The 22,354-nt window shown below is 38.0% G+C and overlaps 1 protein-coding gene across 5 annotated transcripts in view; it reads right to left on the reverse strand.

The window, feature by feature from the left end:
- CEP63 (centrosomal protein 63) overlaps positions 1–22,354 on the reverse strand; it is a 61,460-nt gene that overhangs the window by 12,773 nt on the left and 26,333 nt on the right. For 4 of the 5 annotated variants that reach the window (XM_036747902.1, XM_036747906.1, XM_036747903.1 and 1 more), the window contains exons 4-9: positions 22,112–22,207; positions 21,336–21,458; positions 12,677–12,790; positions 3,105–3,338; positions 1,838–1,980; positions 51–188 (exon numbers count right to left, since the gene is read on the reverse strand). In XM_036747902.1, the coding sequence (XP_036603797.1) occupies positions 51–188; positions 1,838–1,980; positions 3,105–3,338; positions 12,677–12,790; positions 21,336–21,458; positions 22,112–22,207 (848 nt within the window). The remainder of the gene's footprint in view (positions 1–50; positions 189–1,837; positions 1,981–3,104; positions 3,339–12,676; positions 12,791–21,335; positions 21,459–22,111; positions 22,208–22,354) is intronic. The other variant, XM_036747905.1, reaches the window with a different exon arrangement.

The following is a 22,354-nucleotide window of genomic DNA, read 5'->3' on the forward strand; positions in this document are numbered from 1 at the left end:
TGTCAATATGGACAAACTGGTCAAAAATTTTTCTATATAATTCCATCTACCTGCCTTCAAGACGAGATACCTCTGCCTGCAGAAGTTCTTCACTGCTCTGTGGAAAATCCAACTGTGAAAAAACATTCTCTAGGTCCATCTGGCCTTTAGAGGAAGAAACTTTTTCTTGAAGGCTGACCTCCAGTGACCTATACAAAAACACAGGATCATTCCAGAAGGCCTCTGCATACAAGCAAGGCACAACTTGGATAATTATAATATCCACTTTTTGATGGTCAAAACTCTGTCCATAACTTTGGACTTTCAGCTCTACAATTCCAATGTTCCTCAGATGTATTTCCGGTAAATTCTTTCTCACAGTGCACTACTTAAAACCCTGATAGGTTAAAATGAAATTTCAAAAAGTTGGTAGTTTACTCGCCTCTCCTTACTGTGTAGGTTTAATGTTTTTTAAGAGATCAAAAACAAACAAATAAAGTAAGGATATCCTCTTTAATCAAGACCTGTTTTCTTTTCTCCAAAAATCTTTCTATCCCCAAATGAGTTGCAAAAGAATTAAGTACTCTCCTAGGAAAATTACTTTTTTAAAATTTCATTTAAGTGAAGAAAAAGAGTAATTCCATTACAAGCATCTAAAAACTTTCTAGCAATATGTACCCAGACTGGTTTTCAGCATATAAATGAGTACATAAAATTTTACCGACACACCACAGTACTTATAAAGCAGGAGTTATCTTGGTTTGCTTCAGACCACATGTGATCTTTTAGCCATTCTATAACAAACTAGAGGTGACTGCAAGGACCAGCTGGACAAACACAGAGACATTGAAGCCTCTTCTGGTTGGGAACCAGGTTTGATTCTCAAATTCATCATCTAATAAAAGATCTTCCCCTCAAAAAGCTGGAGGTCCAGTTCATTGTTTCAAACACCATTACTCATGTTATTAACCCCATAGCCTACTGTATATAACTACTTGCCACAGTGCTTCTTCCATCATTCCCTGCTTTCCATAATTAGATGCTAATTTCTATTTCTCATTCCCATGGCTATCTCCTATATTGAGCAAACAGGAAGAAAAATTAATAGTTCAGACTTCCTCCAAACTCTTCTATACTTCCTCTCCATTAGTTTGATTTTCACTAATAGCCAATCAAGGTTAGACCACATTCCAGCTACAAAAATAGTCTTAAGGTGGGAGATTTAACTCCCCAAATGAAAGGCTCTTCCAATCACAGGCAGCCATTTTCAGCTATTTCCTGCTTCTGCTTCAAGGACAAAGTCACTCACACCTTGCTGACGCAACATACTCTAGATACTTCCCCCACTCCATTCCCTGTGATTACTTCTTATTAATAACTTACATTTAAATAGGACTTTAGAACTGGCAAAGCACTTTCTTCACAATAACCCCGAGAGTGAGATAGCCCCATCCTAGAGACAACCAAAACTGAGGCTCAGGAAAGTTAAGTGACTTGTACAAGACTCTTTAGCTAGCCAGTGTCAAGCCAAGACTTCGATCCAGCTCTCTTGCCTTCCAGCCCAGCGCTCTTTCCACTACACCATGCTCTGCAATAGTGATTGTGCAGCTATACTATTATTTAGTTTCCATAAAACAGAAGCCAGACTATCCTTGTTCCTTGGCTCAGGAGAACAAGAACAGATTTCCTGGTGCCTCTAATCCTAATGCTCTTACCTACACTGGGTTTCATCTGCCCTAGCTCCCTGGTGCCCTCCAGTGATTACCTACAGCACACTAACCCACCTAATAAGGATAACTCTTCAGGTGCTACAAATGACCAACGACAAATACTGAATCACTGAGATAATAAAATGTACCTGATAAGTTCCGTAGAATGTAAATTTTTAGCTACATTTGTAAATTTGTTTTGTAATTTCTCCTTCTGAATCACTGAACCATTGATGAAATCCTCTTGAGACCGAACAGTTACCTCCAGCTCCTTTTTTTCTCCTTGTAGAACCTACAGAAAGAATATTACTATTAATTATACCAGAAAAGTCACCTAACTGTATATATTCTTTGATCCAGTGATATCACTGAGCCTATAACCCAAGGAAGCAAAAGACAAAGGGAAAGGTCCCATATGTATATGAAAATAGTTATAATGGTACTTTAGTAGTAGCAAAAAAACTGGAAGGAAAGTGGGTATCCATCACCTGGAGAATATCTGAATAAACTGTCATATATGAATGCAATGTACTGCTATTATGACATAAGAAATAATGAATACTGATAGACTTGGAAAGACTTATATGAATTCATTCAGAGTAAGGTAAACAGAACTACAAGAATAATTTACACGATGACCACAACAACATAAAGGAAAATCACACCGAAAGACTTCAGAACTTTGATCAAAACCGCGATCAACTGTGACTTCAGAGGAGTGACAATGAAGCATGCCTCTTGCCACACGTCAGAAAGATGGTAGATTATAGGTGTAGAACAAGGCATACATTGCTAGACTTAGCTAGTATGATAATTTGTTTTATTTAAGATTTATTACAAAGGAAGGTTCTGTTGTGGGAGCAGATGGGGGAAAGGGCAGAGTCACTGAGAAGTGACAGCAATGTTGAAAAAACCCTTGTTAAACATTTAAAAACTGATATTATTTACACTGTCCTAAGAGATTATAGGTCTAGATAATTTTATAGCTCATCAAAAAAGATAGAAAAAATAAAGCTACATGCAGAAGCATGTAATTAAATATTTATTATCTTTCCAGAGGGAAAATGCATACCTGACACACTTTAATACGCATCATTAACATTTTCACCATCACTTTCTTAAGTCTGGACAATCAACAAAACAATAAATCAAGTAATAATTTGTAGCATTTGCCAATTTCTGAGGTGTAATTGAAATTTAACTTGAAATTTAACAATCAGCTCTTGTGAGCCGATTCAAGCATAATCCAGTATGCCCTGGCTACATGCCTATGCAAAAGGCACAGATTCGGTCACTTTATCAACAACCAGGCGGAGGAAGAGAGAGAAGAGTTTTAGGAACTACGGTACGACTTCCTTTTCCCTATTTATAGAAAACAAAGTTAAGTTATTGTTCAACTGCAGTAATTACACAGACCTTTAACAGTTTTTCAGTGTGCCTCAGTTCTTCTTCAAGTCGTTGCTGTTCCTTCAGCAGAGTCATGTTGGTTCCAACCAAATCATTTACCCTTATGTTGAGACGCTCTATTTCCAATTCATTGGCGCATATGGTATCATTGGCCCTCTCTAGCTTACTGGTTAAATGCTGAATTTCAGACTGGCTGGAAATCTCCACAGATTCCAGTTTCTGTTTCCGATTGGTGAGCTGGGCCTAGAAACATGGGACTATTGATGAGTAAAAGTGAAATAATCAAAACCAAAAATTCATAAGGAAGACTAATATGAAGCCAGCCCACTCTGACAAAGAGGCGGCCCTTCTTCTTGCTCTGATTCCAACCCTTCCCATCTTCTCCAGATTGTCCCAACTATCATCACCTCTTGTTCTCTATCTTTAATCTCTATCTACTGGTTCCTCTCCTGTTGCCCATAAATATGCCCAAATTTCCCCTATTCCTCCACCCTCACTAGATTCTGCCACTAATCCTGTCCTCCTGTTCTCCAAACTCCCTGAAAAAGCTACCTGTACTCAACAGCTTCTAGTCCCTCTTTTCTACCTTCTAAATCTCTGCTGCTTAACAACCCCACTCAACTCTCCAATTTACCAAAGATCTCTTAATTGCCAATTCAATTCAAAAAAACTTTTTAAGTCACCTTCTATGTGCCAGGTCCTGTGCTAAATCTCACGGCCTTTTCTTAAACTTCACTCTTCTCAACATTTCTTCAGAATTTGCCACTAGTGACAGTCCTTTCCTCTTAAGTACTCTCTCCTATTTAGGTTTCTGGAGCACAGTTTTCTTGATTCTCCTAATTACACGCTAAATTTTCTTTGTTGGTTCATTATTCATGTCATGCCTACTAACTATGGGTGTATCCTGTGTCCTGAGCCATCTTCTCTTTTCTCTCTACACTCTCTCACTTGGTGACTTCATCTGCTCCCATGGGTTCAATTATCATCTTTATGCTGATGACTCCTAGATCTGTAGGAGCCCTTATCTTTCTCCCAAGATCCAATCTGGCATTAGCAACTGCTTTCTAGACATTTCAAATTGGATGTCCCACAACCACTTCAATTCAACATGTCCACAATAGGATTCATTCTTTTTCATCCCAAACACACTCCTCTTCTGAATTTCTCTAATTACTATCAAGGGCACCATTATCTCTCAGCCACCAAGGTACATAAACTCAACATAGTCCTTGCCTCTTCACTCTCTCTTCACCAGAAGTAAGAGACAATCAGTTGCCAAATCTTGTCACTTTTCTTTCCATATCATTAATTCAAACTATCATTACCTCTTCTCTGGATTACTGTGAAGGTCTCCTAATTGGTCTCACTATCTCAAGCTCCAATCCATTCTCCACACAGCCACCAGGTAGTTTCCTAACCTGCAGATTTGACCATGTTACCCTGCCCCCACTCAATAAACCCCAGTGGCTCTCTATTCCCTCTAGAATAAAATATAAACTCCATTAAGCCTTTAAAGATCTTCATAATCAGACCCAATCCTACCCTTCCAGTATTCTTACATCTTATTCCTCTCCACACATTTTCCAGTCCAGTCATACTGGGCTACTTACTGTTCTTCACATACACGCCATTTCCCATTTCCATGCCTTTGCACTACCCATCCCCCATGTCTGAAATGCTTTCCTTCCTACTCTCCTCCCACCTCTTGAAATCCCTGGTGTCCTTCAGGCTCAGCTCAGGCACCACATTCTTCATAAGGTCTTTCCTGCTCTCCTACCCCAAGAGTTAGTGTCTTTCCCTCCAAAGTTACACTGCATCTTGTTATGCATAGGTTTTGTATATACTAATATACACTGATACATATAATGTACTCTCTCTCTCTCTCTCTCTCTCTCTCTCTCTCTCTCATACACACACACACACACACACACACATGTCTAGCCCACTAGAATACAGACTGTGTGAGGGAAAAGACTCACTTTTGCCTCTAAAAAAAAATCCCTACTATGCCCAAAGGGCTGTAAAACTGTGTGTACCCTTTTACTCAGTGATACCACTACTAGGGCTGTATCCCAAAGAGGTCATAAAAAAGGGAAAAGGATCCACACATACAAAAATATTTTTAGCAGCTCTTTTTGGTGGTGACAAAGAATTGGAAATTGAGGGGATGCCCATCAATTGGAGAATGGTTGAACAAGTTCTGGTATACGAATGTAATGGAATACTATTGTGCTATAAGAAATGATGAACAGACAGATTTCCGAAAAACCTGGAAAGACTTATATGAACTGATGCTGAGGGAAATGAGCAGAACCAGAACATCATACACAGCAACAGCAACATTATGCAATTACCAACTTTGATAGACTTAGCTCTTTTCAGCAACACAATGATCCAAGACAATTCCAAAAGATTTGTGATGGAAAATACTATCCACATTTAGAGAAAGAACTATGGAGTCTGAGTGCAGATTGAAGCATACTATTTTCACTTTTGTTTTTTTTTTTTCTCATGGCTTTCCCCTTTTGTTCTATTCTTCTTTCACAACATGAGCAATGTGGAAATATGTTTAACATGAGTGTACAAGTATAATCTATATCAGATTGCTGGCTATCTTGGGGGGGTAAGAGAGGGAGGTAGAAAAATCTGGAACTCAAAATCTTACAAAAATGAAAGTTGAAAACTATCTTTACATGTAATTAGAAAAAATAAAATACTATTAAGTGCAAAAGAAAAAAACCCCAAATCCCTCACACATGGCACAGAGTTCTAGTGCATAGTGCCGAAGTTTTTAACCTGGAGTCCATAAACTTTTAAAAAATTTTTTTGATAACTGTTGTATGTTATGTGTAAGGGGCTCTTGAGAGCCTGATAAGCTTGGGAGTTGAAGCCCAAGGACAGTATGGAGCTACACAGTCCGGCTCGGCTCCTCCTCCTCTGATAAGGCAGGCTGTGAACAGCACATGCCCCCTTCCAAATAAGCACTGGACATGAGTTGTCCACGAGCTGTGAGGTATGGCCCTGGGGCTCCTGATAGGCTTAGAGGATCGTGCACGAGCTTGCTTGCACCCAGTAACAAAGGCTAGTACTGCATAAAAATTCTGCTTGCTGAAACAATAAACGGAGTTCCTTCCATCCTTGACTCCCGCCTCAATCACTGCATACTGAGACAGGTCCTTGCTGGTCAAGGACTACCAGGGGTGAGAGACCCCAAAAGTTATGCATTTAAAAACATTCTGATAAGGAACATGTGTGCATATGTATGAATATAGCCAAATATGCCATGAAATACTGTTTCAATTCCTGTATAATTTGTGGACTGTTTTTCTAGATGTAATCTAGAAGAAGTGGAAAAGTATAGGGGATTTGAGATATTCTAATCAAACACATGATAGCTTTTTACCAAACGCACTTACACAATACTAAGGGCTTTTGTGGTAACACATATGTGAAGAGGGTGTCTTCCATGTACAGTTCTCCTGAATTGAGTGCCTACACAAGAAGTCACATCATGTAAATACAGCAAAGTAGAGCAGAGCGTTGCACATAAGTCTGGAAGACCTGGATTCAAATCTCACTGCTGACCCTTACTATATGACCCTGAGCAAATCATCTAACCTCTACGTTTTTCAGGCAATTTCCTAGGACTTATGTATTACAAAACAGATGGATTTCAAAATGGAAGGAGCTCCAACAGTAGGATGTCATCAGTGAAGAAATAAAATCCTTTGTAAATTCACATAAAATGGGTCACATACTAGCATTAAACCAAGTCCATGCAAACTCACACTATTTATTTGGATTATACTGCTAAATTACTCAGCAATATAGGCTTTAGTTCCTGAAGAATTTATTGAACTAAAAGTTCTTTGCGGATTAGGACTGTTTCTAAAGGCCCTAATATTCGATAGCATTTTTTCCTCTAAGGAACAGATCAGGCACTCACAAACTCTGCATGAAAGGATGAACTGAACATTCATGTTAGTACGTGAGACTGTCATTCATGTATCAGTATGGTCTCTACTTATTTGCTTTATAGTCTTGCTACTTTGACTCTTGGTTTATCCTGATAATTCCTCAACATAATTTCTGTTCCTGGTTATTGCATGTTGCCCCAAATGATTTTCTTGATGTTCTAACTTCCATGCTTTCCAAGAGAAATGACACATGATCCTAGATCTGCCTGCTGCAGCCAGACAAAATAAATTCAAATGTGCTTCCACATGACAGACCTTCAAGTATTGGAAGATGGCTATCATGCCTTACCAAGGTTTTTCTGTTCCTGGCTCACTACCTAACTGCTCCTTCAAACTATCTTCATATGACATGGTTTTAAGATGCCTCACCCACCTGGCTACCCACCAGTTAGTTTTGCAACATCCTATTAAAATATGGTGCCCAGAACTAAATACATAAGTCTAGATGGGGTCTGAATAGAAAAGTCCAATGAAACGATTTCTTCCTTCATTCTGGATCCCATTCATCTATTAGTGTCCTTTATGACTTTTTTGGTAACTACTCTACACTGTTGACTCACATTTATCTTGACATGAATCTTTATCTAGTCATGTCTTTCCTATTATGTATTTGAACAGTTTTCTTTTCTACCTAAATTCAGGATTTTATGTTTATCCTTAAGTTCCATCTTGTTAAATTTTGACAGTTGTTCCATATGTTCTTAAGATTAAGTTACTAATACACTGATTTAACAGAAATGCTTAGTTCTATTTTCTTTTATTAGCACATTTAAAAATGAGAATGACATGTAAAATTTTCAGTTCACTTTAAAAATTAAACATGGTACCACCAATACACTTTTTTTTAAAACCAGAAATCAGAAATCTTATCTGCCGTCTGGCCAGCCTGTATGATATTGGCTCCAGAAAGGGATCGATTAAAAGAACACCATTGTGGCAGTACAACAATCAGAAGAGACACTGACTTGAAGAGGAAAACAGAAAAGTAAATCACAAGATGGGAGAAAAAGAGACAAAAGCCAAAGTGAGGAGCTAAAAGCAACAAAGGAGGTAAGAGGGAGAATACAAGAGCAAGTCATTTTTTGTATTCTTTGTTTTGTGTGGTCCCAAATGCAGCAAAAACGTGAAAGAGAGGTCATCAAGGGCACCATGACATAAGCAACAAGGACTTGCCTTAAGAGATTCCCAGTATAAATCAATGGCACTTGCCAGCATCAACTCTTCATAAAGTCTCCATCAGTGTCAGCTCCAATTCCATCAGTACAAACTACCTCTTTGCAGGAGTTTCTACTCAGCAATAGCTTCAGGAACCCATTAACAGTAAAATTCTCAGCAAGAATCTGCCAGCGTCTGTTCTAATAAGAGTCAATATGAGCTTCTACCAATATTGTAGTCACTTCAATTAATGCTATTATATTAACACTAACAATATAATTTTAAAGTCAAAATTACTGCTCAATTCATTTCCAAATCTTAAAAGAAGATTGTAATTTGAGTAAGATTCTTTTAAAATGCACACAATTAGCAAAGAATTTAGAATTGTTCTTAAATGGTTAGAAATTATTTGTCAGCTAAGTATTTCAAAAGAATATGTGTTCTAAACTAATGTTCCAATCTCAAGCTTAAGATTTTGTATTTTGTGGCAATGGTCTTGATTTTTAAAATATTTCTTAAATTTTCCCAAATATTTCAATGTGCAACATTTGCATCCTTCTTATTCCCTCCCCACTACCATTTTGTTCATCGATCCAAACTGAACCTGTATTTTGAAACTGTGACCAATTTGAATGGCAGTTGTTTTATTTTAGACACAGGTAAAAGGGCTGATGTAATAACTACTTAATAAATACTTGTGGATCAATTCTCATCAATTCAGGAAAAGACTCACTTATAAAATACACACACACACCTCTCAATTAACAATACTAATCAGAAAAACACTGTGTTAAAGTTACTCATACATTTATATTTGGCTCAGAAAGTGTTTGGGGAACTCTATTTGAATCTAAGTAGAAACAAGGCTCCTTTTCCCATATACCTTGCAAATACCTAATTTCCTAAGAGATAAGGAACATAAAAGGCTAGAACTAATTACCACTATTTATTAACAGACAGTGGCCAAGCTCCCTATACTGGAGCATTCGGCTTGACAACCTAAGGCAAATTCCCCTGATACATAAAGAATCTGCCCCTTCTTCCCCCACCCTGTATATCTATGTCTGGCCATATCCATTTACTCACTTTTCAAATAGCCTATGATGAGTACATGATATTCTTTCCAATGTCTAACCAAAGAAGGACATATGAGAAGATCCACCAACATCAGTTACAATTGATTGGTTGAGTAGAGAACACGTACCACATGTAATCATTCCCTGTTACTCAATCTCCTATTCTTAAAATGAGTTTTAGATCTTAGCTACTTTGGATCTCTATAGTGGTTCTTTGTTTGCCTTACTGTAATGAATGAAACAATCAGATGTGAGGTTAGAGACCTTAAAATATACCTTTCTCACCAAGAATCTCAAAGAAAATAGTGAAAAAAAGTGGGAAGGAGAGAGGCCTAGCAGTACCAGATCTCAAACTATACTATGAAGCAGTAATTATTAAAATTATTTGGTACTGGTTTAAAAATAGAGGTCGGTCAGTGAAACAGACTAGATAGAAAATAGCTAAAAGCAAATGAACCTAGTAACATGGTAAGTCCAAAGACTCAAACTACTGCTGTAAGGACTCATTATTCAACAAAAACTTTTGGGAAAAATGGTAACAGTCTAACAGATTAGATACAGAGCAAGATCTCACACCATATACTAAGATAAGCTCCAAATGGATACATGACTTAGGCATAAAAGGTCCCACCACAAAAAAAAAAAAAAATTAGAGGGACAAGGAAGAATATGCTTTTCACAACTATGGATAAGGGAAGAGTTCATGACCAGCAAGTGAGGGATAGAGAAGCCTGGAAAAATGAAATGTTCAATTTTGATCACACAAGGTTTTAAAAGGTTTTTCCACAAATAAAACCACAATGCAGTTAAGATTAGAAGAGAAAAAGTTCACTGGAGGAAAGAAATCTTTGTAGAAATTTTTTCTGATAAAGGTTTCCTTTCCAAGATTTAGCAGAAACTGATTCAAATTTAAATGAACAAGAACTATTCCCCAATTGGTAAATGAACAGACAATTTTCCAAAGAAATCTAAGCAATCAACCATAATATTAAAAAAAAAATTCCAAATCACTTATAGCTAGTTAAATGGACATTATACCTCACATTCATCAGAAGGGCAAAACTGACAAAAAAGGAAAATGACAAATGTTGGAAGAGCTGTGGGAAAACAGGCACATTAATGCATTGTTGATGTAGCTGGGAATTATTCCAGGCATTCTGGAAAGCAATTTGGTGCTATCCTCTCAAATTTACTAAAACTGTACATGCCCTTAGACCCAGCAGTTGCAAAAAAATTATTTGGAAAACAAAAAGAAGATATTTATAGCAGCTGTTTTTGAAGTGGCAAAGAACTGAAATCTAAGGGGCTACCCATCAGTTGAGGAAAGTTTAACAAATTATGGTGTATCAATGTAACAGAATGTTACTGTACAAATGACAAAGGGATGTTTTTTGGAGAAATCTGAGGCTTGTATGAGCTAATGCAGAGTGAATTTGAGCAATGAAACGGAACAATTTGTGCAGTAACAACACCATAAAAACATATATCTTTGAAAGACTTAAGAATTCTGATGAATGTATTGACCAACCATAATTCAAAAGGACCAATGATGAAGCATGCTACCTACCTCCTAAAAGAGAGGAGCTCAAATGTAAAATGAGACATACATTTTTGCACATGGCCAATGTAAGAATTTGATTTGCTTAACTATGCATATTTGTTACAAGGGTTTTCTTTTCTTTTTCCTTTTTTCAATGAGGGAGGGTCTGGAAGGACAAGGTAGTTAGGGATAGGATTGCAGAATGAGGGAAGGAAGGAAAGAAGGATATTAAAGCATTTTTAAATGCAGAGAAGAGAACTGAAGGAAGCTAAGAAGGAATCACAAACAGAACAATTTTTAAAGTTCCTCATTGATTTTGTTACATACTTTAAATGAGAAGTGAACTATACATAATAAGAGACTCATAGTTTCACAATCCTCTTTTTCTGTTCTATGTTTACGTTTCTATGCATATGTATATGCTCACTTTATTTGGTGTTTGTTAAGTTCAAATAAAAATATTAAAATAAAAAACCCATACTTTCTGAGGAAGAAGAGATAACAGAATATATACTAGAGGATAAGAACAAGTATCTTTGAAATTTTTGATATTTAAAATATATCAGAACCCTGCATAAAGGTAACGCAATTTTAGCCCTCAATCAGAATTTTTTTCTACATTACAATTCTGGGAGCTGCAGAGAAATAATGCCTCCAAAAGCTAATATTCTGGATTTATTTTTTTAACAACCACAACAACAACAAGTTTTTAAAAAGATTTGACACCCACTCAGTCTGATTTTGTACAGCTGCAACATCTACAATATTGTCCATGTAAACTGCCTTTAGAATGATGACTCAGAAGCACCATTAAATTACAAAAAGATTCAATTAGGTTCAAATATTTACTAATTTGAAAAAGGTTTGAAACAAAAATTCTTCTAGTTTTATAATAAGAAATCACTTTTTGTGGGAAAATAATTAATTAGACTAGGCTTAAACAGTACAAATTAAACCTATTCATGTATAGTGCCCCCCTAGGGGCTACGATAAACAAAGGTTTCATTTATATCAATAAAATATGTAACTGAGATTTCTAATCAATAATACAAATAATCTACTGATGAAGGCTTGAGAAATAAACAGTAAAACTGACCTCCACTAGAGTTATTCCACCCCATGCTAGGAAGAAGACTATCTACTAAGCTATGGAGTTCCAGACAAAGGAAGTTAGCAGCTTTCACCCACTTGGTTCAGGGGAAAATCTTCATCACTCCCAGTAACTAGCATTACCCTAACACAGCTTGGCTCAGTTGGACCTGTCTCTGCTATCTCTAAAAAATGTATAAGTCTTCAAAGACATTTATATTTCAAGCATGTGACAGAATGAAAACGGCAGAAAAGCACTACCTTAAAACACTTATTTTGAGCAGCCCTCCATAGAAAAAGTCCGTAACTCATCTTTTAGATACAATCACTGATGTAGATGACAACCACATAAAACTGATTTGCCTGGTTTCTGTCTCATTATTATAATGTACTTTAAAAGGCTGGAAAAGAGAGAAGGAACCTATACTACTGGGTTTTCTCCACTTCCAAATGTGACACTGTACAAAACCTAATTACTTGTTTGTAATAAAAAAGGAACGAAGTCATAGAAAAAGTTAATTCATCCTATTCTCTATTTTCTCCATTCTAGTAACTCAAGCTAGTAACAAGCAAAGTCTATGGGATAAGAGATAAAAAAATGGAGAAAGGCTGACACTCCTACAGTACTACATAAATATTCTGTCCAAAGTGGAAAGTCAGAATCTACTATGGCATACAGGTATGTACTAATTAAGTTAAAATGGCCCAAATGTTTACATTTCTTTTTAAATGTTTTAACTCTACCTGGATAATCTCTGACTGTTCAGCCAAAGCTTTCCTTTGTGCCTCCAGAGATGCCACCTGTTGTTGGTAAATCACTCGCTGCTTCTCCCATTCTAGTGATTTCTGACGGAATTCCTGCAAAGGCAACCAGGACAGTTGACTTGTAAATGCATTCCCTTCTATCACTACTTCCAAGTTTACTCTTACTCTAATTATTACCCCCCACCTCCATCCCCTGACAGAGGTGGACCTTTTTCCACAGCAGGGATGCCATTATTCAGTCATCCGATGTAGTTATACAGTAATTCTCATCTCTTCACATACTGTGCCTCTAGATTTCTGTCTTTCCAAATTTAACACTCTATTGCTGAAGTGTAGGATGTAGGGATGCTGAATACTATTTGATTCGTGTCTAGTTTTATAAATTTGCTGCCACCTAAGGGTTAATCATCATAATTTTTAGTTTTCAAGGAAAAATTGTCAAGATAAAATTTAGTAATTCTCTTTTGAAACTACAGTCATCAGTTATTTATGGCTCAAATATTAAACAATATATGGAAAATGGGAATTCAACAGTAACTAATATACCATGAAGCCAGCCTCTGATGGTTATAGTTATAGGAGCAATTAGAAGCACAAAGTAAACTCACCTAATAACCATATGGCCTTATAGGCTCCCTAAACTTTCTCCAAGATTCCCTGAGTCTGGAAGTCTCATCTACTCTACAAATCATGTCTCTACATTACAAGTTTATAGATGTTAGCAAGGTAAAGAGCAAAAATTCCAGGTAGTAGTGATGAGTTTCTTGGCATCCTTAGCATTCCAAAAGTGGCTACAGCTAGGAGAAGTTTTAAATACTCATAATAAAGATGAAGAAGGAAGAAGGGAGTTACCAAGTAGCAGACAGCTCCAAGCAAGCACATATCTCAACAATACTATAAAACATCTTCCTCTGCCTTTCATGTTCTTGCCAGCTAGTAGAGCCACACAGAGAGCTGGGTGACCTGAGGTAATCTTCCATTGAAAAATAGTGCAAGAATATTGTTGAGCTTCAAAATTTTAGACTCACAGAATTTTACAGTGAAACAGCCCTTAGAAGATCACTGAGTCTAACTTCCTCATTTTACAAAGAAAGGTTCAAATCATTTAACAGAAATAATAACACAGCAGCTTATTATTACATAACATTTTCCTCATTTATAAAGTGCTTTCCAAAAACTGCATTTTGATCCTCACAAAAATCCTACGAGGCAGATTGTATAATGGCTGTTATTCCCACTTTAGAGATAAGGAAAGAGACTCAGAAGACAAAATGACATGGCCAAGCCCACGGGCAGAGGCAGGGCTCAAACTCAGGTCCTCTAGGACTAAATCTGTCTGCTCCACTCCCCACTTCCAAAGCATTGTTGCCAAGCCAAAGAGCAGTCAAACTGGGGGAAGAAACAAGGTTTTCACATTCTCAGAGCAGGGATAAACTGCATAAGAGAAGAATCCCAATCAGGTGCCTTCTTTAAGAAGTTCCTTGTCCTGCTTGTCTGAATTATAATATCTAGTAAAAACTGTCATCAGGTAGGAAAAGCCTTGGAAAGCAGGGAGCCACCAGAAATCCATGTGACAGGTGACTACATGAAATGAAAAGAGAAACTCTGAGACTCTCTGATTTTTACTCATCATGTTTTATGCAACAACCCAATCTCTGTCTTTATCAGTTTGCTCTTTTTTTCACATTCTTTTTTTTCTTAAATTCTTATTTTATTATATAGTATTTTTAGTTTTCAACATTGATTTCCACAAGATTTTGAGTTAGAAATTTTCTCTCCATTTCTACCCTCCCCGCCCCACTCTATGATGGCATATATTCTGATTGCCCCATTCCCCAGTTAGCCCTCCCTTCTGTCACCCCATTGCCCTCTCCCATTCCCTTCCCCCTTACTTTCTTGTAGGTTGCCCTACATTGCCCTAGATTTCTATACCCCATTATCTGTATATGTTATTTCCCAAATGCATGCAAAAACAACTTCTTTTTTTTTGAGTATCCACTTTTAGAACTTTGAGTTCCAAATTCTCTCCCCTCTTCCCTTCACACCTACCCTCTCTAAGAAGGCAAGCAATTCAACATGGGCCACACATGTATCATTATGCAAACACTTCCATAATACTCACATCGTGAAAGACTAACTATATTTCCCTCCATCCTATCCTGTCCCCCTTTATTCAATTTTCTCCCTTGATCCTGTCCCTTTTCAAAAGTGTGTGTTTTTGATTACCTCCTCCCCCTATCTGCCCTCCCTTCTACCATCCCCCCTTTCTTACCCCCTTCCTCCTACTTTCCTGTGGGGTAAGATACCCAATTGAGTGTGTATGTTATTCCCTCCTCAAGTTAAATCTGATGAGAGCAAGATTCACTCATTCCCCCTCACCTGCACCCTCTTCCCTTCCAAAAGAACTGCTTTTTCTTGCCACTTTCATGTGAGATAATTTACCCCATTCTATCTCTCCCTTTCTCCCTCTCTCAATATATTCCTCTCTCACCCCTTAAATTTATTTCATTTTTTTAGATATCATCCCTTCATATTCAACTCACCCTGTGCCTTCTGTCATATATATATATATATATATATATATATATATATATATATATATATATATATATATATGTGTGTGTGTTATATTCCTTTCACCTACCCTAATATTGAGAAAGGTCTTATGAATTACAAACATCATCTTTCCATGAAGGAATGTAAACAAAACAGTTCAACTTTAGTAAGTCCCTCATGATTTCTCTTTCTTGCTTACCTTTTCATGCTTCTCTTGATTCTTCTGTTTGAAAGTCAAATTTACAATTCAGCTTTGGTCTTTTCACTGAGAATACCTGAAAGTCCTCTATTTTATTGAAAATCCATATTTTGCCTTGGAGCATGATACTCAGTTTTGCTGGGTAAGTGATTCTTGGTTTTAATCCTAGCTCCTTTGACCTCTGGAATATCATATTCTAAGCCCTTCGATCCCTTAATGTAGAAGCAGCTAAATCTTGTGTTATCCTGACTGTGTTTCCACAATACTCAAATTGTTTTTTTCTGGCTGCTTGCAGTATTTTATCCTTGACCTCGGAACTCTGGAATTTGGTGACGATATTCCTAGGAGTTTTCTTTTTGGGATCTTTTTCAAGAGACGATTGGTGGATTCTTTCAATTTCTATTTTACCCTCTGGTTCTAGAATATCAGGGGAGTTTTCCTTGATAATTTCTTGAAAGATGATGTTTAGCCTCTTTTTTTGATCATGGTTTTCAGGTAGTCCAATAATTTTTAAATGATCTCTCCTGGATCTATTTTCCAGGTCAGTGGTTTTTCCAATAAGATATTTCACATTGTCTTCCATTTTTTCATTCCTTTGGTTCTGTTTTATAATATCTTGATTTCTCATAAAGTCACTAGTTTCCACTTGCTCCAATCTAATTTTTAAGGTAGTATTTTCTTCAGTGGTCTTTTGGACCTCCTTTTCCATTTGGCTAATTCTGCCTTTCAAGGCAGTCTTCTCCTCATTGGCTTTTTGGAGCTCTTTTGCCATTTGAGTTAGTCTATTTTTTAAGGTGTTATTTTCTTCAGTATTTTTCTGGGTCTCCTTTAGTAAATCATTGACTTGTTTTTCATGGTTTTCTTGCGTCACTCTCATTTCTCTTCCCAACTTTTCCTCTACTTCTCTAACTTGCTTTTCCAAATCCTTTCTGAGCTCTTCCATGGCCTAAGACCAATTCATATTTTTCTTGGAGGCTTTTGACGTAGGCTCTTTGACTTTGCTGACTTCTTCTGGCTGTATATTTTGATCTTCTTTGTCACCAAAAAAGATTCTATAGTCTGAGTCTGAGTCCTTTTTCACTGCCTGGTCATGTTCCCAGTCAACTGCTTGACCCTTGAGCTTTTCGTCAGGGTATGACTGCTTGTAGAGAGTGCTTTGTCCCAAGCTTTAGGGGCTGCGCTGCTGTTTTCAGAGGTACTTCTATTCTACTGTCACCACAAATTCTGCCACACCAGTACTCCTCCTCCCCCAAGAACCGCCAACCAGGACCGCGACCCACAACCAAGCAGGGCAAAGCAAGAGAACCTGCCTCTGCACCAACAAAATGCTCCCTGTACTCCTGCTCTGATCCACCGCTTGATTCCTCCCACCGGGTGGGCCTGGGGCCGGAAGCAACCACAGGTAGAGCTCTGCAGGTAGCCACAGGAGCTTCCTGCCTCTGCTGCTGAGCCACCTCCGCCACCAGGCTGGGGTCGGACCACTTTCACCCGGATCCAGCAGTTTTCCCACTAACCTGCTCCATGGTCTTTGGTGTTTTTGTGCTGAGAAATCTGGTAACTGCTACAGCTCAGTGATTCATGGCCCTAAGGCCTGCTCCACTTGCCCAACTGCCAGTCTGGTTGGTCTTGGCATGGCCCACGCTGGGTTGCACTCTGCTCCCAGCACCATGCTATAGACCCTCCCCAGCAACCATCCAGGTTGTCCTGGGCTGGAGACCTGCTTTCCTCTGCTATTTCATGTGTTCTGCGGCTCTATAAGTTGTTTAGAGCAATTTTTTACAGGTGTTTGGAGGGATTTGGGGGAGAGTTTACTTCTTTTCTTCCCATTTTACATTTTTATAATTATCTATTTTCTATGTGCACAGCACAATTCTAGGTGCTGAGGATATAAAAAGATTCAACAAAAGATAGGGTCTCCACCTTCTTAGACTTTAAAAATCTAGTGGGGGTGAGGGAGACCTGCCACATACATAGCTATAGTACAAAATAGTGCACAGGTACATAAGACAGGTAAGATTTATAGTGCTGAGGACAACTGGCAAGGATGAACAATTAAGGACTGAGGAGGGAGTGTGAATGCAGGATCACTGGGAGATAAGCTTTGGAAGGCAAGGTAGTGCTAGATTGCCAAAGGCTTTGAATTCCAACCTAAAGTGGCTGAATTACTGAAGTTTTGAGCAGAGGAGTGATATGCTCAAACGAATATATAAGGAAGACTGATCTGTCAGCAGTGTAATGAATGGCTGGATCAGAAGGAAGAGAGACTAGAGTTTAGAAGTCTGGTAAGGAGGCTGTTGCAAAATAGTCTAGGTAGATAGTAAATGAAAAAGTCCAATCTCATCACCACCATGTCCTCCTCCCCACAGGATAAAAATATCACCCCTGGATAAAAAGATCTCAGGGCTTTAGATAAATTTTTTTAAAAAAAAATTGTTTAAAAGCAACTATTTGGCCATCTTGATGGTTATGAGATCTATATTCAAAAAATATTTTTCTAAAATTAAACTTTTTAATTTATTTATTTAACATATTTAGTTTTCAGCATTGATTTTCACAACAGTTTGAATTACAAATTTTCTCCCCATTTCTACCCTCCCCCCCACTCCAAGATGGCATATATTCTGGTTGCCCTGTTCCCCAGTCAGCCCTCCCCTCTATTACCCCACTCCCCTCCCATCCCCTTTTCCCTTCCTTTCTTGTAGGGCAAGATAAATTTCTACACCCCATTGCCTGTGTATCTTATTTTCTAGTTGCATGCAAAAACTTTTTTTTTGTTTTTGAACATCTGTTTTTAAAACTTTGAGTTCCAAATTCTCTCCCCTTTTCCCTTCCTTTCTTGTAGGGCAAGATAAATTTCTACACCCCATTGCCTGTGTATCTTATTTTCTAGTTGCATGCAAAAACTTTTTTTTTTTGTTTTTGAACATCTGTTTTTAAAACTTTGAGTTCCAAATTCTCTCCCCCCTTCCCTTCTCACCCACCCTCCCTAAGAAGTCAAGCAATTCAACATAGGCCACATATGAATCATTATGTATAACCCTTCCACAATATTCATGTTGTGAAAGACTAACTATATTTTGCTCCCTCCCAACCCATCCCGCTTTATTGAATTTTCTCCCTTGACCCTGTCCCCTTTTGAAAGAGTTTGGATTACCTCCACACCCATCTACCCTCCCCTCCATCATTCCCCCCCACCTTTTTGTAATCTTCCTCCCTCTTCTTTCCTGTGGGGTAAGATACCCAATTGGGTATGTATGGTATTCCCTCCTCAGGCCAAATCTGATGAGATCAAGGTTCACTCATTCCCCCCTCACCTGCCCTCTCCCCTCCTCCCATAGAACTCCTTCCTCTTGCCACCTTTATGCAAGATAATTCACCCCATTCTATCTCTCCCCTATCTCCCTCTCTTAATATATTCCTCTCTCATCCCTTAATTTGATTTTATTTCTTTTAGATATCTTCCCTTCATCTTCAACTCACCCTGTGTTTACTCTCTCTCTCTCGTGTATGTGTGTGTGTATATATATATATATATATATATATATATATGTGTGTGTGTGTGTGTGTGTATATATATATATATGTGTATATATATATACACACACATAGATATATACATACATACACATTCACTTACATATATACATAAACATATATATATATGCATATTCCTTCAGCTACCCTAATACTGAGGTCTCATGAATCATACATGTCATCTTTCCATGTAGGAATGTAAACAAAACAGTTCAACTTAATTAAGTCCCTTGCAATTTCTGTTTCTTGATTACCTTTTCATGCTTCTCTTGATTCTTGTGTTTGAAAGTCAAATTTTCTATTCAGTTCTGGTCTTTTCACTGAGAAAGCTTGAAAGTCCTCTATTTTATTGAAAATCCATATTTTGCCTTGGAGCATGATACTCAGTTTTGCTGGGTAGGTGATTCTAGGTTTTAAACCTAGCTCCATTGACCTCCGGAATATCGTATTCCAAGCCCTTCGATCTCTTAATGTAGAGGCTGCCAGATCTTGGGTTATTCTGATTGGGTTTCCACAATACTCGAATTGTTTTTTTCTGGGTGCTTGCAGTATTTTCTCCTTGATCTGGGAGCTCTGGAATTTGGCGATAATATTCCTAGGAGATTTCTGGGATCTATTTGAGGAGGCAATCAATGGATTCTTTCAATTTCTATTTTGCCCTGTGACTCTAGAATATCAGGGCAGTTCTCCTTGATAATTTCTTGAAAGATGATATCTAGGCTCTTTTTTTGATCATGGCTTTCAGGTAGTCCAATAATTTTTAAATTATCTCTCCTGGATCTATTTTCCAGGTCAGTGGTTTTTCCAAGGAGATATTTCACACTGTCTTCCATTTTTTCATTCCTTTGGTTCCGTTTTATAATATCTTGGTTTCTCATAAAGTCACTAGTTTCCACTTGCTCCAATCTAATTTTTAAAGTAGTATTTTCTTCAGTGGTCTTTTGGACCTCCTTTTCCCTTTGGCTAATTTTGCCTTTCAAGGCATTCTTCTCCTCATTGGCTTTTTGGAGCTCTTTTGCCATTTGAGTTAGTCTATTTTTTAAGGTGTTGTTTTCTTCAGTGTATTTTTCAGTATTTTTTTGGGTCTCCTTTAGCAAGTCATTGACTTGTTTTTCATGGTTTTCTCGCATCCTTCTCATTTCTCTTCCCAATTTTTCCTCTACTTCTCTAACTTGCTTTTCCAAATCCTTTTTGAGCTCTTCCATGGCCTGGGACTAGTTAATATTTTTCTTGGAGGTTTCCATTGGAGGCTCTTTGACTTTGTTAACTTCTTCTGTCTGTATGTTTTGGTCTTCTTTGTCACCAAAGAAAGAATCCAAAGTCTGAGACTGAATCTGGGTGCGTTTTCGCTGCCTGGCCATATTCCCAACCAACTAACTTGACCCTTGAGTTTTTCAGTGGGGTATGACTGCTTGTAGACTAAAGAGTTCTATGTTCCACGTTTGGGGGCGGGGAGATGCCAGCTCTGTCACACCAGCACTGCTCCTTCCCCAAGAACCCCCAACCTGAACTGGGCTTAGATCTTCAGCAGGCTGTGCACTCCTTCTCTTATCCGCCACTTAATTCCTCCCACCAGGTGGGCCTGGAGCCGGAAGTAACAACAGCTGTAGCTGCCCCACCTCCGCTGCCCCTGGGGCTGGAAGGTGAACCTTGAATTCCTTCCACTCCTGCAGCTTTTCCCACTAACCTTCTCTGCTGTCTTTGGTGTTTGTGGGTTGAGAAGTCTGGTAACTGTTGCAGCTCACTGATTCAGGGTGGTAGAGCATATTCCGCCTGGCTCCTGGTCTGGTTGGTCCGTGCTGCTCACTCTGGGCTCTGCTCCGCTCCCAGCTCCCAACTCCCAGCTCCGTGTGGGATAGACCTCACCCAGAGACCATCCAGGCTGTCCTGGGCTGGAGCCCTGCTTCCCTCTGCTGTTTTGTGGGTTCTGCTGTTCTAGAATTGGTTCAGAGCCATTTTTTATAGGTTTTTGGAGGGACTTGGCTGGGAGCTCACACTAGTCCCTGCTTACCAGCTGCCATCTTGGCTCCGCCCCTCAAATTAAACTTTTTAAAAATGAAATAAAGGAAATGTGAAAATAGCTTCTCTTTCACAAAAGAAGCCTTAACAGACAAAAATAATACTTTATAGATAGTAATTATGACTGCATTCTAATAAATTGGTACAGTTACCTCCTGACCCAAAAGGAACTAAATGGTGATAGAAGTGCAAAGTACCTTGCTCACTCTAAATTTTTTCACCTGTAAATAAAACTGATGGTGTGAACTCTGTTTCAGGAAATACCACCTCTTCCCAAATTATTATCCTATATGAAGATTAATAATTACTATGAACAAAATAAAATCATACCTCTATTTTTCCATTTAACCTCTCCATTTCAGATGGGTCTTCCCTGTGATTTTTAGTGCCACTTCTAGATTCTTTTATCTGCTTTTTCTGAAGCTTTTCATAGCCTTTCTTTAGTCTGGTTAGCTGTGGAGACAGTTTCATTGCTAATTAAATGTCTAATAATTTAAACTAGGTCTAAGAATTTAAAAGCAGTACCAGCGGAACATATTAAATATGCCAGTATACATAGGCAATTATATCAAAAGCATATCAAATAGTTAAGACCACCATTTAAATAAAGTTTTGACAGTATGTTATAAATGCAAAGTGGTTTTAATTAAATAAAGGAATATAAGGCATTAAAAAGTAATTTTATATTTCTGTTAAGATCCAAGAAACCTACCATAAAATTAAAATTTATTTTCTTTCCTCTAGAAAGTACACCATAACCAAGTGAGAATAGGGTGAATGATAAAGGTTTTTAGCCCTACCCTCCACAGAAAACAGACCTTTGTTAAGAAAAGAGAAGTAGGGGCAGCAAGTTGGCGCAGTGAGTAGAGCACCGGCCCTGGAGTCAGGAGGACCTGAGTTCCACTCCAGTCTCAGACACTTGGCACACTTACTAGCTGTGTGACCTTGGGCAAGTCACTTAACCCCAACTGCCTTGCCTTCCCTCCTCCAAAAAAAAAAAAACACACAAAGAAAAGAGAACTAGATTACTTTAAAAAGTTCCCACAAGTAAATAAATCCATTAAATCCACTAAATCCACAAAGCAATTTAATGAAAATTTACTCACCTCTTCTTGAAGTTTTTTCAATTCCTGTTTGTATTCTATGGCCATTTCTTGCTTGGTTTTATCAAGCTCTTCCATCTGCTGATGCAACATCCCAACCTAAAGAAAGAGATGGGTGGGTTTTAATATTTAAAAAACAATTACTGAGCTACATAACAAAGGAAAGAGCCTACATATACAACATCTCCTGTATCTGTTTAACACCCTACTTATCCAAAAAATAAACTTCCAATATCATTAATAATT

This window comes from Trichosurus vulpecula, chromosome 2 (assembly GCF_011100635.1).
Source record: "Trichosurus vulpecula isolate mTriVul1 chromosome 2, mTriVul1.pri, whole genome shotgun sequence".
In the NCBI taxonomy this organism is placed as follows: Eukaryota; Metazoa; Chordata; class Mammalia; order Diprotodontia; family Phalangeridae; genus Trichosurus; species Trichosurus vulpecula.